Consider the following 16,875-nt stretch of genomic DNA (forward strand, 5'->3'; position numbering starts at 1 on the left):
CCTAGATATATTTATATCTCTTCTATATAATAAGTGTGTAGATAACGAATTTTTTTGGTTTTAACGGTTTTTTATTTTTTTTAATGTTAACTTTAACGGAATATTTCTATATTTAACATAATATTCTTATATTTAACAGTACTTTGTAACACTTAATTTAAATAAAATAAAACAAATAATTAAAAAAAATTAAAATATAATATTTTTGAGATATTTTACCATGATAATTATTTAAAAATAAAAAATAATTAAACAAATTAAAATAAGATATTTTTTAGATATTTTACAATGATAATTATTTAAAAATAAAAAATAATTAAACAAATTAAATTATGATATTTTTTAGATATTTTACAATAATAATTATTTAAAAATAATAAAATCATAAGTTTTGCAAATTAAATAAAATTTAATTAAACTTAAACTCACCTATTAGAATTATATTATATATAATCTCTTGTTGTCACTCCCAAATTATAAAAAACTAGAACAAACATAAATTTAAACAAAAATAAATAAATTATTTTATTAAATTAGAATATTTATTTAAAATTTATATGACATTGATATTAATTTAATAAAAATAATTAATAAATTTTATAAATAAAACAAAACAAACATGCATTCGTATCTAGTAGATATATATATATATATATCTATATATTTGTTAAAGAAATACTACTAGATAAAAACTAAAAATTGTTAAGAGGGAATTGCAACCACCAAATTTAGACATGTAGCTCAAAACCACCCATATATACATCCATCATTATTGGAGTCCAACCAAGAGATATATATAAACTTATATATATATATAGATAACATCATATATACCCCAAAAAACAGCAACTCACCCCATTTATTAGCATCAACCATATTGATTTTTTCAAACCATGCTCTTCTCGTGCCTCTTTCTCTCCACCTCCATGAACTAGTCAATCTTTTTTATTATCATTATTATTAAATATAATACTTTCTTGTGCATATAATCTCTACACATATATACAGTGCTATACTAGCTTAGCCATACAAACAAATTTTAAGCATTTTTGAGGGAGAGAGAGAGAGAGAGGTCCATTCATGGCTGCCTGTGGAAGTCTACAACACATCTTTGAAAAACCATTACCAGAAAACCCTACACTTCTTGAATCCCTTTCTCCATGGAACCAAATCAAGCCTGTAAATAAGCCAAACATTGACCAATCCTCCTTCACTGAAATCTTTGGTGAGCTTCATTTCAAAGAGAGCAGTTCTCTATTATCATCATCATCTTCTTCTTCTGCTTCTTCTTCATCCTCTTCTGTGATAGATTTAGACTCGAAATCCAAGAAAACCTCATCACCATTTGAAAACTCTTTCTCAAGCTCATCAAAGTACACAAGCTCTCACAAAAAGAGTGACAGTTTCTCCTTGAAGAGCTTCGAAAGTCTGCAACTTTGTACAGAGGGACTTGGTTTTGAGAGCTCCGGTGAGGTTGATGATTTGATGTTGAAGAACAATAACAACAACAATTCTATAAAGGAAGAAGATGACGATGATGATGATCATAACAAGGATGAGGGGCAAAAGCCAGTGGAGAAAGAATTGAGTGTTGGAGAGAATTCTACTAACTTCAGTGAAATGGTTCAGAGATCGAGGAGGATGACGGCGATGACAACCACCACCGCCACCGCCACCGGAGGAGGAAGATTTCCGCCACCGATATCTTGTTTGAGCAAGAGTAATGGGAAGCCTTGGATTTGCTTCAAGTCTTATAGACAAGATGGGAGGTTTGTGTTGAAAGAGGTGAGAGTTCAAAGCCAGGAGTTTTTGCATGCATGCAGGGAAGATGGTCGTCTGAAGCTTCATTTTGTTCAGCCAAAAAACGAAATTGTGGAGGACGAAGATGGCGAAAACGAAGAAGAAGAAGATGAAGAAGAAGAAGATGATGATGATGAACAAGAGGAGAGTGGTAAGGATGTTGCTGATGAAGATAGTGAGAATGTAAGGTCTGAATTAGGCCACACCACAGATGAATAAGGAAAAGGATATTTCAGTACAAAAAAGATTGTAAGTGGAGTATAGATTTCCATGTAAGGTTCGTTTTCTTCTTCAAATAATTAAGAGGAAATAAAAGTGAAAATCCCTTCTTCTTTTTTCTGTGACATGTCTAATTTGGTTTGGATCTGGTAAGGTAATACAATCTGTTGTTTTCTTTTTCTATTGAACCTGAAAATTATGCTTTCAACAATGAAAATTGGGTAGTGGTTAATTTTTTAGTTTTATTTTCAAATATCAGACCAAAAGTTTAGGAACTAAATGCTGAAATAGATAAAAATGGCACCCTAATATAAACTAAAAGAAAAAGTAGCAATTTGTGGGGGAAATGTTCAATGTTTTTGGTTTAGAAATGAAGGTTTAGCTAAGATAAAGATAATGTTTTGAGATGGTGACAACAGTCCCCAATATCAAGACCGACTTTCGTACTATATAATCTAATAAAATATAACATTAATGGTAATAAGAGGGTGACACGTGAACCAACACCTGTCTGCTACTGTATAATGATTCCACGTGTAACGTTCTGGAATCACACAACTTTATGCACTAAAAAATCACTACTCAGAAAAAGACAGCTCAAAATCTGATTTAGGAAACTAAGTGGCACCTATTAGAGCCATGGAAACTACTGTTAGAGGGTTCTGAGATAAGGGTATCAATAATACTTCATAAAGGGTCAGATCATCTCAATCAAAGTCATCAAAATAATTATATATATAAATAAAGAAACTACTACAACACATCCTTTTTTTTTTTTTTGCAATACTAGTGTATCCTTTTTTTTATTTTGTTCGGCATCTAAATAAATATAATCCAAATTTTTTTATATTATGGTGTACATTGTAGGTATTTAGAATATCCAGCAAATTTTCAAGAAATTCTAAATAGTTTACGAAATCGAAAATAAAATTCAAACTGTCAAGTTTTACACGCCTACACAAAAAAACAGACATGCTTACAACAGACAGTTTTGACCCTGTTTCAGTACCCTAATTTATTCAAAATTTTTTGAAAATTTGTAAGATGTTCTAGATAGCTATAATGTACATCATCATATAAAAAAATTTGAGATTATAACTATTTAAGTGCCGAAATAGAAAAAAGATGTACCGATATTGCAAAAAAAAATGATGCGTAGTCACTCCCTGTATATATTTATATAGCCAGAATCTTATGAACACGCCCTATTAATAAATACCCTATAACTAAATTCCCTTCCTATTACAAAAGAAAAAAAATTTAGCTTGAAACCATTTCTCAAGGGGTTGAAATGAAACAACTATCATTGTCTTTCGTGACAACAATAACAGCCACTGAGAAAGTGTAAGGATTTAGATTGATGCCTTGGTAAAGTAAGAATTATGCATTTTGTATGGAGTGGCTTTTTGGGGTTTGAAAAAGGGCGTTTGAAAAAGCTAAAAGAAAATAAAGAGAGAATTATATAATGATGGTCCCTAAAGGCCGGTGAAGAAAGCAAAATCATAATCTTAAAGATGCTCTGTGAGTGAACGAATGTATGTGCTTTTGTTTTTAAGTGATGTAGAAAGACATTTTTTGTGAGCACCAAGGGAATTTCCTCTCCTTTTTCTCCCACTAGAAGGCACAATAAGACATAACAGTTGTCCCAAAGTCGTTGGAATTTATTGACACACCATTTTTGTCATGATCTCAAGAAACAAAGGGAGTTCACTGAAGCCAATTATGCCAAATGAGAAGAGTTGTCCATTCCTGCGGCTCTCCTATTCCAGCATAGGTATACCAATCAAAACCTGAGCTGGCTAATAGCACTACGTATTCCCAATGGTTATTCAAAAATGATATTCATCTTGAGGCTGCTGGCCTATATTATAGAATATTTTTTGTTGAAAGAGTGAACCATAACAAAACTACTACAGTCAAATCCTAGATCTATATCTCTAACTTGCATGCATAATTTGACTTCAGCCATTCAATATGATATATTTAGTTTGACTAACTTAAAGGGTCTCATTTTCAGATAGCTACAAGCACACCAGTAGACCCCTGTGGTGTATTTTCCACAGTGAAAAAGTGTAAAACAATATACAAACCGCTATTATAGGACTAAGGACTACTGTACCTAATACTACATGACAAACAGTTTAATTGCCTTCCTTTCCACCTAGTTCAATCAGTGTAAGTTCCTTGAGAAAATGTACTGCATATAACAGTGGCACAAAGTTGACATGCTAACCAATTAAAAGGATGTCAAGTGGACATGAATCAGGAACCATTCACTCAAGAAGTAACTTTCTATAAACTTCAAATTGAAGTTTGGTAAGCTAATGAAAAAGAACTGTAATGTGGTGCACATCAGTACTACTAAGGATTGAAATGTAGCAACAATGTTGTCAAAACTCCCTTGCAGATCACCACCTCCACTCCCAGTCCCAGTCCCACCACCAATGTCATCCGAACCCTCCATCCGATTCGGTGTTCTGGGCTGCGCCGAGATAGCCCGGAAGGTCTCCCGTGCCATCACACTCGCTCCCAACGCCGAGCTCTACGCCGTCGCCAGCCGTTCGTTCGACAAAGCCAAGGCTTTCGCCTCATCCAATGGCTTCCCTCCTCACGCCAAGATCTACGGCTCCTACGACTCCCTCCTCGATGACTCTGACATCGACGCCGTCTACATCCCACTCCCCACCAGCCTCCACCTCCATTGGGCCGTCCTCGCAGCCCGAAAAAAGAAGCACATTCTGCTTGAGAAGCCTGTGGCCCTCAATGCCTCTGAGTTCGACACTATCGTCGAAGCCTGCGAATCTAGTGGGGTTCAGCTCATGGATGGTACCATGTGGATGCACCACCCCAGGACTGCTGCCATGAGAGACTTCCTCTCCGATTCGAATCGCTTTGGTCAGCTCAAGATGGTAAATGCAACTTTTACATTCGCTGCCAAGTCTGATTTTCTAAAGAACGATATTCGTGTGAAGCCCGACCTAGATGCTCTTGGTGCTCTTGGGGATACAGGGTGGTATTGCGTCCGGTAAATCCTATGGACTGCTAATTATGAACTACCAAAAAAAGTAGTAGCTGTGCCTGGCGCTGTTCTTGATGACCATGGGGTGATTTTGGCTTGTGGGGCTTCTTTACATTGGGAAGATGGTAAAGTAGCAACCTTTCACTGCTCTTTCTTATCAAGCATGGCCATGGACGTCACTGCTATTGGGTCTAAAGGTACGTTACATCTTAATGATTTTGTAATCCCTTACCAAGAGCACGAGGCCTATTTTTCTGCAGCCACAGAAACCGGGTTCAATGAGTTAGTCACTGGTTGGGTACCAAGGCCAAGCAAGCACATCATTACTGCTGATCTCCCTCAGGAGACTAGGATGGTAAGAGAATTTTCTAATTTGGTAACAGCTATCAAAAAGGGCTCGAAACCTGAGAAACACTGGCCAACTATTAGTAGGAAAACACAGCTGATCCTGGATGCGGTCAAGGCTTCGGTTGACAAAGGTTTCGAGCCTGTTGAGGTTGGAAATTAGGTGGCTGTTTAGTGGTGTGCTTTGTTCAGAGTTTGCTGTGCTTATTTATGCCAAAATAAAAGTATGGTTTTGTATTCCTTATTCTGAATAACAGATTCTTTATGCTGTGTGCTTATTGATTCTACGCCCTTTGTGAATTTAAACTCTGGCTTGGCCACTGCTACCAACCATGATATATAAATAAATAATGTCACAATTTTTTTTTAAAAAAAAAACTCCCTTGCAGATCTCAAGCTCAATTGCAAGGGAGAAGAATAAGTTTATTGATGATTCATTTCAAGCATTATGACTTACATGCATCTGTAAATATTTCTCTTTCCCATACCTGCAGTATGTGACAAAGATAACTTTAAAAAATATGCTTTCATTAATCATTTTCAAGATAGGCATCATACTGATTGGAAATGGTCATCAGGAGGAAACATTGCTGCCATCTAATGTCAGTAGCACCTTGTATAATTCTGGACGCCGATCACGAAATATTCCCCAACTGTGTCTCTTTGATTTGATTTGATCCAAATCAAATTGTGCTATGAGAACAGCTTCGTCTTTATCATCAGCAGTTGCAACAATTTCTCCAGTTGGACCTGACGTTAAAGTATGAAGACTTGTTAATATGTAATATACAAGAAGGCACAAGAATGCAATTAAATGGAAGTGTTTCCACTCTACAAATGCCAACAAGCCAATGAATGATACCTGCTATGAATGAGTTTCCATAAAACTTTATTACACTTTTTCCATGCTCTGTCTCAATTGTCTCCTTGCCTATGCGATTTGAAGCAACTAGAGGCACCTGAGGTCATTAACAACAAATCAATTCCTATTTGCTTCATATTTTTCTAACAGAAATGACGCCAACATGCCATAATTTTGTCAAAATAATACTTGATTCTGTTTCGCTTTAATTAATACATAATAATTCTAGACCGTGTAAAAGTAATCATATAATACACTAACTACTATTCCATAAGCCAAACTTCATAAATAGTTCTTTTTATTTCACTTACTAATTATAGCTTTTTTTATTTTAATGGAAGAGAAGTATCAAGTATGTGAACTGAAGTCCCTTTTTCCCCTCATTAATTGGTGGCATCCACAATCAAAGATGCTAGTATTAGTACTGTTATTGACTTCAGGAAAATACACACAGTTTTGCACCGGAAATTACTGTTTTGTCTTGAAACCAAGCTGGTGCACTATACATAAAGAGCTAAGGCTCAGATCATTTATTATTGTCCTTTTTTCTACTAGATTATGGAAAAAATTAATGTCCCTGTTTAAGCTGCGTTGAGTTGCTCATACAACTTGTGCAATTTGTTTTTGCTAAGGTCATAAGAAAATATAGAATTTGTACAATTGGGCAGTACTGCCAATTCAAGGTTCTTCAAGAATCATGGTTACAAAGAATAAATAATTTTGTTTATGATAATGGGAAGGATGATAAAGATTACAGGATATAATGTTTTCTGATTCGGTAAGAAATTAGGCTTCATTTACAAAATTTATGTGTGGTTGAGACGTCTCGTCCCCTTACTGTAATGTTCTTTCTATTAGTAAGAAATATTGATTTTTATCAAAAGCAAAAAAGAAATTAATAAAGGGAAATTGAGAGTGGTCTTGAGAAAATAGATGGGACTATGTAGTTTTCCCTTCTCAATATTAGAATTATATTTTCAGAATGTTGCACAATATTCACAAATAGCGGCAATTCATTCATAGCATAAAGTATGTCTGAGTTAAATCTCTCCACCTTCTTTGAGTTTTTATGGTTTGAATTATTGAATAGCTAATCTGGGGCCGAGGAATTCCTCACAATTAGAAGAAGAAAAAGATGAAGAAAAGAAGAAGGAAAAAAAAGCTTCTTTGAAATTAAGTCTCATGAAAACAAGAGCAGAAGTCAGCTAAGTAAAACAAACAAATTAATTATTAAATTGATTCCAATGTTAAATTACCAGTCTATAAGACTTACCAGATTAGCTCCCGCATGCCCTTGCATAACCCTCTTCCAGTGATCACGAGAATCAAGTTCATGATCTTGAGGTTCCGACCCTATAGCAGTAGGGTAAAACAGTATCTCTGCACCTTGAAGAGCCATAGCTCGGGCTGCCTCTGGAAACCACTGATCCCAGCAAATTGCTGACAAAACATACAGAAGCTTTGTTAGTTTCCCATATCACTAGCTTTGCAGGTGAAATGAGTCAAAAGAACAACCATATCTACAAAACAATACCATCCACAACTGTTTTAATAGCTATGTGTAGATTGCATATTTGTAGTGAAAAATGCAATAAGAACTGGAGATATGCATCCTTCAAAGTTGGAAGTTATGAGTTTAGTTTTTTAAGAAGACTGTATACTGATAAAGAATAAATCTCAAGAAGAACTAAACATTAGATTTTCTTACCAACTCCAATTTTTGCAAACTTTGTTTGGAATACCTGTTTCCAAACAGCATGCTATAAGTTCCACATGATAACATAATCACTAAAAACCAAAAAAAAAAAAACAATTAGAATTATTGCCCTTTGCAGTTGTATTTGGCACCCACCTTAAAGCCAGTGTCACCTGGATTGAAGTAAAACTTTTCTTGATAACCTGTAGGAGAGAATCACCAGCAGTAAGCAAACTAGATAGAAAACATACAAGGATATGATGAATGACGTTTGAGTACCTGGTCCATCTGGAATATGAGACTTTCGATAAATTCCAAGATCTTCCCCATCAGCATCAATTATGGCAATTGAATTGTAATGGGCATTGTTTGCTTCTTCAAAGAAGCTAACTGGAATCACAACACCCAGCTCTTTTGCAAGTTTCTGCATCCTATAAAGCACACCAATGAATAAGTATTATACTAGCACAATATGATAGATAGCACAACAAAAGCATTTAGAAAATAAAAATATAAATATTGGAAATTCATCACTAGTAAATTCTACCTGAGAATCGTTGGATGGCCCTTATAAGGCTTAGCACGCGTAAAGAAGTCCTCTCTTTGTGCTTGACAGAAGTAAAATCCCTCAAAAAGTTCCTTAACAATAAACAAAAAGTAGAGGTTACAAAACTAAACAAACAGAGATTTATATCTAATAAGTCACAGAAAGACAGCCAAAGACATTTATCACAGAGCAATTATATGCACAATTTAAGCAAGTAGAATTAGGCAAGCAGCAGCAATGTGCAAAACCAAACCCTTATATAAGAAATCAGGCATCTCAAAGAATTCAGAATTTGGTTGTCTTTATGATATCAACATAAAACATTTATCAGTAAGACCCTCGAATGCTAATGGAGTTTGCTCACAATATTTCCAAATAATAACATTGTAAAATCATCCTGAAAGTGGTTCATATGATGTACAAAAGAAAAGAGTTGATTTTTGTGGGCAATGTGAACAGGGTATAATATATCTAATGCGGTAACACTGCATATCATAATATTAAAATTCCACCCAATGTCCAATACAAACCACAAAGGAGTAGAATTAAAATTAATTAAAATCAATCTCACTCCTCTTCTATGAGCAGGTTAATTAGCTTTCCACAGACAACCTACCTAGAATTCGAAATGAAATCAATTCTAAGAGTTAATAATGCTATAAAGTCCGATATAATCTAAGAGAATATGACAAATTATGCGAGTAAAATCTACAAACTGGTGCTGTAAATATGTAAAGCATTCTTAAATACTCAATGCAATAGATAGATTAGATGAAATTTTATTGATTGGCTACATCTAGAGCAAAATAAGCTTATGAAAACCACACATTATAAATTTATACCTGTATGAGAATGATGTTTGCACCCTTTGCATGAGCAGCTCTAACAAGCCTGCAAGGAAGAAAAGGGCAATAAGTTTGACTCCAAAACACTCACACTTTACTATTGAAGAAAAATCACATCAAGTAGCTGAAGAACCAAAAACAAATTAAAAAACAACTTTTTAATATGAAATGAAATGGTTGTTCTTCCATTTTCCATTTTTTCAGAAGTGAGGAAAAGTCATTTCATTGGGAAAATGACTACTAATCCAACCTATTAATAAGAGTAGCCAAACAAAGAATGCAATGAAAATGAAAATGAAATATTTTCCTTCCTTTCCTTTCCTCCCAACCAAACATGACTACAGATGAATGGGAAATGAGCTTTACAGAGCATAATTGATCATCAAACATGACTTGAGTATGAGAAAGAACCTCGTGAATTGGGTGGAAAAGAATCAGATGCAGCTGGGATTAAGTTTCAATAAAAAAAAATCTCCCATTTTTGATCAACCCAGAATAAAAATAAAACTTAATTGGGGAGTCTGGAAAGACAGGAAAGCAAGTAAGACTCATCAAAGGCATGAGAGCTTGGTTTAATAGTTTGTACATAAAAACCCCATGAAATTGAAATTGGTACCTTTCGGCGGTGGCGACGTTGGTGGGAACGTCGTCGGTGCAAGCGAATTGCAGAGCCGAAACCACAACCTCTCTCTTCCCCTTCTCCATTTTCTCTCTCTCTCTCTCTCTCTACTGTGTAGCTGAGTTTGAGAGTGTAAAACCCAGCGAATCAGGTTTACCTCTCTCATATATTAAGGAATTAATTAATACAATTTATTATCACATTTTCCACAGTGCAACCAGTGAAAATAACGGTTTTTTTTTTTTTTTTTTTTTGGTTTTTCGAATCAAAACTATTGATAATTTTTTACAAAATAATATATGTATAAAATTTGATTAATTATCTAAATTTTTTAATTAGTTGTCTAAAATTTTTGATTGACTGTTTGAATTTTTCGACCACCTATCTAAATTTTTGACTAGCTCTCTAAATTAGAGTACAAAATGACTTTAAAAAATAGATCATTTTGCCAAATGACCTATAAAATAAAGGGTCTTTTGTCAAAATGGTTTATTTTTTAAAGTCATTTTAGACTCTAGCCTAGTTTTAATAATTATTTGCCAAATGACCTCTTATAATTTAGATAGATAGTCGAAAAATTCAAATAGCCAGCCAAAAATTTTAGACAGCTGGTCGAAAAATTTAGACAACTGGTCGAATTTTAGAAAGATGTTATTTTGCAAAAAATTATCAAAAGTAGATCAGAGTGCAAAATTACTTAAAAAAAAAATATGTCATTTTCACCAATTTCTTATAAAATAAATCATGTTTTTGGGTACTTCTAGGGTGCACTCCCTAAAAATGGGCATACCGGTGCACCCCTGTTTTTTTATACAGGGATGATTTTTGGCAATTTTTTTTATAACCATATATATTATAACTATTTAGAGCATTTTGTAAATTTTTGGAAAATTCTAAATAGTTTACAATGCCGAAAACAATGCTCAAATGGTCTGTTGCACTCATGATTATTTTTCTTATGCGCGTGGAAGATAACATGTTTGAACTATATTTTCGATATTGTAAATTATTCAAAATTTTCTGAAAATTTACAAGATGCTCTAAATAACTACAATATACATTATCATAACAAAAATTAAGGCCGAAAATCATTATAATACTAAAAACAGAAAGAAAAAAAAAAAAAAAGGTGTACCGGTGCTCCCAAAAACATGGGTGCACCCTAGAATTTTCTTATGTTTTTTATTATTTATTTCAATATTATCATATGTTAATTAATTATAATGTAATAATCACAAAAATGTTTGCAACTATAACTAACTAGAAATTGAACCACTTTAACCAAGTGGTCTTTTAATTTTGTTTTTTCAAAACTCAAAAACTATGTCTAACATGAAAAAAAAAATTAATATTAATACAACAAATGTAATAATTACAAAAAAAAAAAGAAAAAACAATTTAAACAATAATTTCAATACATAAAAAATATTTAAGTAGCATTATATAATTGACATTATATTATTAATTTTACTCTAAATGTATATGCTTTTTATTTAAGTATAATTTTGTAACAAGCATTATAAGATAAAGGAATAAAAAATATGTATAAAAAAAATAGGAGTTATAAATATAATAAATACATAACATGTAAAAGATTTAAGATAATAAGAATGAGGAAATTTACGTGTATACTTTTACTTTTGTAAATGTTGCATTTAATTATTCAAAAATGTTAGGAGTTATTAATACAAGTAATAAATTAATATATAAATGATTTAACATAATAAGAATGAAAACTAAATAATTTTTTTTTTGGATTTTTTTATTAATACATATATAAAAAAAATTTAATGCATTTATACGATGTATACAAATATCATTCATTAATGCATAACTTTCATTTTTTTTTTTGCAAAATTGCGGTCTGTCTCACACAAAGATATGGTACTAAATTATCTACATGCAACTTGCAAATTTAAAATATTATTTTTTCTTTGCCCATGATATGTGCTGGAAAAAGTTTGTTTGGAATGTGAATAAAGTTGTCTATATGCTTTAATCATTTTTAAAAAAAATTACAAAATTAATTAGTACACTATCTATTCAATTAGAATATTTTTATCATGATATTGATGTCCTATCAATATTGATCTTTGTTTATACATCATATATGAAGAACACACGTATTTTATCATGTACATATACAAAATTTACCTGCTTTTTTATATGCAACAAAAGCAGTCACATATAAAATAATTCTTCTCTATTTTCATATATGAAGAACACACGAATTTCATCATTTGGGGTTGTAGTTTTCTTTAAGATGTTATGTAGCATAAGATCAGGTTGCTTAGTTTGTTTAAGTTGCTTCTTATTTTAGTAAAAAATTCCAAACATAAAATGGTCGCTATATAAGTTACTTTGGAGCTTTAAAGTTCGCAATTCATATGTATAACTCACATTAGAAGTTGCAGTGGTTGCACTTGGACTAGCCATGGGTTGCTTTAGGTTGCACGTAGTTGCATTCGTAATTCATATGTATAACTCGCATTATGAGTTGCAGTGGGTTACACTTGGACTAGCCTGTAACACCCTCACTTATTTTAGTTAAAACCATATTTGAGGTGTTACGTTTTAAAATTATATCATAATTTATTACTGCGGAAGTCTGGACATTTTTTTTTTTTTTAAACTTGAAAACTTATTTCACATTATTTACATTAAACATAAACTGTGTCTCAAACATATTATACATAAGTATTAAATAACCCAATTTATTTTCAAAACATAACTTCACACTTTATTACAAACATCTCACTGATAACTGAAATAACCCACAAAAAGTCGATGTGTTCATATGTACAAATCAGGGTCAGGACCATGCTTCAGTTCTCCTCATGTCATTCACACATTTCTTTCTCTACCTGCAACACAAGACAACTGTGAGCCTAAAGCTCAGTAAGCAAAGTAATGCATGCAATGCTAATGATTACTCAATATCAATGGACATACTGATAACTCTACAAAATAGAGTTATTCTACCACTTTTTTTGTGCTAATTGTTGCTTAATTCTTGAGTTTTTAAGTAATTTATTAAGTTTTTAAGTAATTTTGAATTTATTAGTCTTATCATGATTTTATATACTTTTGTGTGTTTTTATAGTTATTTTGTTGTAAAATGTTGTAGTTAATTATTTAAATTATTATTGTTAAGTTAGTGGAAAAAAAATGTTGTATTATTGAACTCAAATATAAAATATAAATTAAGTTATAATTAATATTTTCAAAGAATTAAATTGATTTATTTTATAGTTGAAAATATTATATTATAATTTATTTTATATTTATTTTGTAGGAAATTTATGCTCTTGAAAATCAAGAAAAATGATGAAAAAAGTGGCATTTTTGTGAAAAATAACAAAAGAATGTGGCATTTCTGAAGTAGCAAAATCCAGCCAGCCCAACAGCATGGCCCAGGCCCAATGCCATGCACCCATTCCAGCCACCACGTTCAGCCAGCTTCAACCATTTATTTGCTTTAATCAAATGCCACTTGAAGACCCTAGACACAAATGCCACCTGCCAGCTTTAGTTCCTGCGCCTATCTCCACCAAGCTCACCATTTGGCCATCACCCACCAGCCACCTGAACACAAGCCACAAAGCAGCCCCTTCATTTATCTTGAGCCCATAAATTGTGCAAAAGCACATTTGTCCCCTATGACAAAAATACCATTTTTTTATCTCACTTTCTACATATTTTACCCAAAAATATCATAATTACACCATATAATTTACCCCTATTTGCCATATTATAATTAATTCAATTAATTTAATCAATTTGAATTGATTATTTTAATCATCACTTTTTGCTATAAATAAGGGATTTGTGGTGTCCATTTGGGAGGGAGGTTACTATACCAAAAACTCTACACATTTCAAAACCTCTCTATTCTCTTCATCTTCTTCTTCTTTTTATTTTTTTCTATGTATTTTTAGAGGAAAAATTTGGGGGTTTCTCCAAATTTTCCTATCTATGTTTGTAATTTTTTTGTTTGTATTTTCTATTCTAGTTATGAGTTTCTAATCTTTTTAAGATTATTAAGGTGATGATGAAACAATTTGTAACTAGATAGTGTTTATTTTGTATGTTGATTTCCCATTTTGTGCAACAAAGTTTATGGAATTTTCTTCTTCAAATATCTTCTTTCATCTTAAATATCATGTATTTTGGATTGTTAGCACATATTTAAACTTTGTTTTTCATTAGTGCAAATACATAATATTCTTTGTGTAAGATGTATCATTAAATTGTACACATCCATGCTTAGAACAAAAATATTATGTTTTGCCTTATAAATAATGTTCATTGATTTATTTGTTATTTCATTAGATTGATTTACACTAAATGCTTTGAAATTATAATTTTGAAAAGTAAAGAAAAATCCTATCTTTTTATAAGAAAATTGTGCTTAAAATTATAAATATTTTTGGAAAATGATAGTTTAAATTATTTTAACTATCACTAAAATTTGGGAATCAATATACTAATAAATATTATTAAACTTACATTTTGTGGATTCTAGTATCTTAATAATCTTTTCTTTTAACACTTATTTTCAACTCATTATTGCTTTATTTTTATTCTCTTAAATAGCTTTATTTTTCAATCTTTTATTTTATGTTCATAATATTAAAACTCATCAATCTTTGGAGCTAGGTTATAATTTATTATTTTTGACTTAAAATAGTTTCATTTTTTATTTTAGACAACTCCTTTGGGTTCGACATCCTTGCTTACACGATCACTATTCTATATGGACGATTCGTGCGCTTGCGATATATAAATTTTTAAACATACCCGTTTTGGGTCCATCACATACACAACTTCTTTTTAAATTTTGGGCCCCTTAATATTGTGCACACTATTTGAATTGGTCAATGCCTGCAGGGCTTGTTACACATATAATACAAAATCTCATGGGTTCTCCTCCGGCTAGCCATCACCACAGTAGGGCACATTAAAAACCTTATTCCATCGTTGCCCCGTCGGGCTCAAGAGTTAAGGCGGCCACGCACTGTGGTGTCAATACATATAACAATAACTCATATGGAGGAGAAATAAAAACGAAAACATGGCAACAATATAATTGGTTCACTAAAACCTAGCCCAAATTATTGGGCAGCCACTATAAGCCTACTATAGGCCTCCGTTTACACTTATTAACACTTTCATTTGCCTTTTCAAAACAGTGGCACTGAACTTAAACTTCTTATAACAACTTTCTTTTATGTTGCACAAAACTTGCAAAGGCATCATATAATTAATCATCATAATATCATGCATGATCTTATATCATATAATAATTTACCATATCACTATTATGTCATGCATACAAATTTATGATGAAGTGTCACTGTATGTTAATACCACTTCCTCACAAAATATTCATATAATGCATACTTTCACATAACACATAATTCTTGTGTTGCAGTTGAGTACTTTACTTACCTTTTGTCCAAAATACAGTTCACCGTGTAACAAGTGGTGTCTTAGGTATTGATGTGCTTATCCTGACAATGGCATTGATTTCTCATCATAATGATGGCAGTAATACATTGAACTCTCATTTAAAAATACCCATAAAACATCATATCAAATTTCATACCCAAAACATGCCTAAAATGCCTTAAACCACCTAGATCGAGCATTAGATTTATCTTAGACATTTGGAGAAATTTTGACAGAGTTTCCCCTTAATTTTAGCTATCCTCAAATGTCAAAATCAACCAATAATCAACATCAAATAACCTGCCATAACCATATATCCCAAATACCAACATGATTCATCATAAAGTTATCATATACCGATTTTGATAAAATTCTTATCTCCTAGATCATCACCCAAATTAAATGAGTCTCCACATATATTCAAACATTTATAAACATATATACTCTCTTATAAACTCAATCAAATAACCAAAAATCATCTTGTACTCCAAGAACCCCAAAAACCTCATAAAACACAAAAATTCACTTACCGAGCAACTTTTCGGCGAAAACAATCTCTTCAAGCTTTTCTAAACCTCAAACCACTTGAAAACCTCAAGAAATATCTTAAAAAGGATAAAACACCATATATAAGCTCTCAGAAAAATTCAAAAACATAGTTTAACTTCCAAGTACAAGAACTTACCATAAAAAGGCTAGAACTAAGCTTAATCTACTTCTTTGGCTTTGCTTTCACTTGGATCTCCTTAGAATTTATTCAAACCAGCCAATAAATGGTTTTTGGTTTTCTTTTCTCTCTGTTTTTCAGAGTAATGGTCGTGCAAAGTGATAAGGTTGATGAAAATTCCTTATTTTCAATGATTTAGCCTTATTGTATCAAAATTTGACACATTTCATCTCATCATTTCACCTTTTGACTTATGAAAACCTTATCACTTCAATAATTTCGACTTAATCATCTACTAGGCCTATTATCCTTATGTATAAAACACTCACACCAAACCTTAGGTCCATATGACTTCATACCCAATAGTTATGCTTACCCGATCGAGCGTAGCGCACTTATGCTAAGCTCGTTTTGACTTTGCATCAATACCACTGATTATGTATGCCTCCCATCAAGAATTGATCCAATGGTTCTAAAACCATTTTTAGATCATCAATGAGACCTTAATCATACCTCGATTACATTTGGTAAATCCATAAATACTCAATTTTACACCAAAATACTAGTAATCGACATTGTACTATTTTTCACTACTTAACCTATTTTGCCTTCTATATCTCACTTTCATCACTTAATTCCATGCCTTGTCCATATTTTCATACTTTCTTATATCTTGAGCACATCAAACACCCATAAAAGACAACTCAAATGCCACAAGGTTAATAATATTGAGCATACATATAGACATCACATACACAATTTTTATACTTATACATGAAAACACTTATAAGAATATGCATATGCT

At 32.1% G+C, this 16,875-nt stretch overlaps 4 protein-coding genes and 1 long non-coding RNA gene across 7 annotated transcripts; 3 read left to right on the forward strand and 2 right to left on the reverse strand.

The window, feature by feature from the left end:
• Positions 1-821: 821 nt before the first annotated feature.
• Positions 822-2,202, forward strand: LOC133789252 (protein FANTASTIC FOUR 3). Its single transcript, XM_062227021.1, has one exon. It carries the CDS (start codon positions 1,081-1,083, stop codon positions 2,017-2,019), a length of 939 nt encoding a protein of 312 aa, XP_062083005.1. The 5' UTR covers positions 822-1,080; the 3' UTR covers positions 2,020-2,202.
• Positions 2,203-4,223: 2,021 nt separating this feature from the next.
• Positions 4,224-5,689, forward strand: LOC133789254 (uncharacterized oxidoreductase At4g09670-like). The gene has a single exon (XM_062227023.1). The coding sequence runs from the start codon at positions 4,404-4,406 to the stop codon at positions 5,046-5,048; it is 645 nt and encodes a 214-aa protein (XP_062083007.1). The 5' UTR covers positions 4,224-4,403; the 3' UTR covers positions 5,049-5,689.
• On the forward strand, positions 5,202-5,682 carry LOC133792655 (uncharacterized oxidoreductase At4g09670-like). Its single transcript, XM_062230562.1, has 2 exons — positions 5,202-5,534; positions 5,641-5,682. Exons 1-2 carry the CDS (start codon positions 5,202-5,204, stop codon positions 5,680-5,682), a joined length of 375 nt encoding a protein of 124 aa, XP_062086546.1.
• A 68-nt stretch (positions 5,690-5,757) lies between the features above and the next one.
• LOC133789253 (N-carbamoylputrescine amidase) lies at positions 5,758-10,118 on the reverse strand. Its single transcript, XM_062227022.1, has 9 exons — positions 9,950-10,118; positions 9,331-9,379; positions 8,489-8,580; positions 8,221-8,372; positions 8,098-8,144; positions 7,954-7,987; positions 7,519-7,685; positions 6,246-6,342; positions 5,758-6,133 (listed from the first exon to the last, which is right to left on the reverse strand). The coding sequence occupies exons 1-9, from the start codon at positions 10,036-10,038 to the stop codon at positions 5,958-5,960; spliced, it is 903 nt and encodes a 300-aa protein (XP_062083006.1). The 5' UTR covers positions 10,039-10,118; the 3' UTR covers positions 5,758-5,957.
• A 2,477-nt stretch (positions 10,119-12,595) lies between these two features.
• On the reverse strand, positions 12,596-16,550 carry LOC133789255 (uncharacterized). Of its 3 annotated transcripts, none has more exons than XR_009873520.1 (4): positions 16,089-16,550; positions 15,934-16,008; positions 15,404-15,465; positions 12,596-12,816 (listed from the first exon to the last, which is right to left on the reverse strand). It is a non-coding gene; the product is annotated as an uncharacterized LOC133789255 (long non-coding RNA). The 3 variants fall into 3 exon arrangements; XR_009873519.1 differs by lacking the exon at positions 12,596-12,816 and adding an exon at positions 13,188-13,537; XR_009873521.1 differs by lacking the exon at positions 15,404-15,465.
• Positions 16,551-16,875: the final 325 nt, after the last annotated feature.

This window comes from Humulus lupulus, chromosome 7, assembly GCF_963169125.1.
Source record: "Humulus lupulus chromosome 7, drHumLupu1.1, whole genome shotgun sequence".
Lineage (NCBI taxonomy): Eukaryota > Viridiplantae > Streptophyta > Magnoliopsida > Rosales > Cannabaceae > Humulus > Humulus lupulus.

What these genes read in the sequence shown, in the direction of transcription:
- LOC133789252 (XM_062227021.1), top strand. Translation starts at nt 1,081, where the DNA reads ATGGCTGCCTGTGGAAGTCTACAACACATCTTTGAAAAACCATTACCA.
- LOC133789254 (XM_062227023.1), top strand. Translation starts at nt 4,404, where the DNA reads ATGTTGTCAAAACTCCCTTGCAGATCACCACCTCCACTCCCAGTCCCA.
- LOC133792655 (XM_062230562.1), top strand. Translation starts at nt 5,202, where the DNA reads ATGGCCATGGACGTCACTGCTATTGGGTCTAAAGGTACGTTACATCTT. An exon ending in AAGGTTTCGAGCCTGTTGAG is followed by an intron (nt 5,535 to 5,640) that starts GTTGGAAATTAG and finishes TCTGAATAACAG; the next exon opens with ATTCTTTATGCTGTGTGCTT.
- LOC133789253 (XM_062227022.1), bottom strand. Translation starts at nt 10,038, where the DNA reads ATGGAGAAGGGGAAGAGAGAGGTTGTGGTTTCGGCTCTGCAATTCGCT. An exon ending in AACGTCGCCACCGCCGAAAG is followed by an intron (nt 9,380 to 9,949) that starts GTACCAATTTCA and finishes TCTTCCTTGCAG; the next exon opens with GCTTGTTAGAGCTGCTCATG. An exon ending in GTTTGCAAAAATTGGAGTTG is followed by an intron (nt 7,686 to 7,953) that starts GTAAGAAAATCT and finishes ATGTTTTGTCAG; the next exon opens with CAATTTGCTGGGATCAGTGG.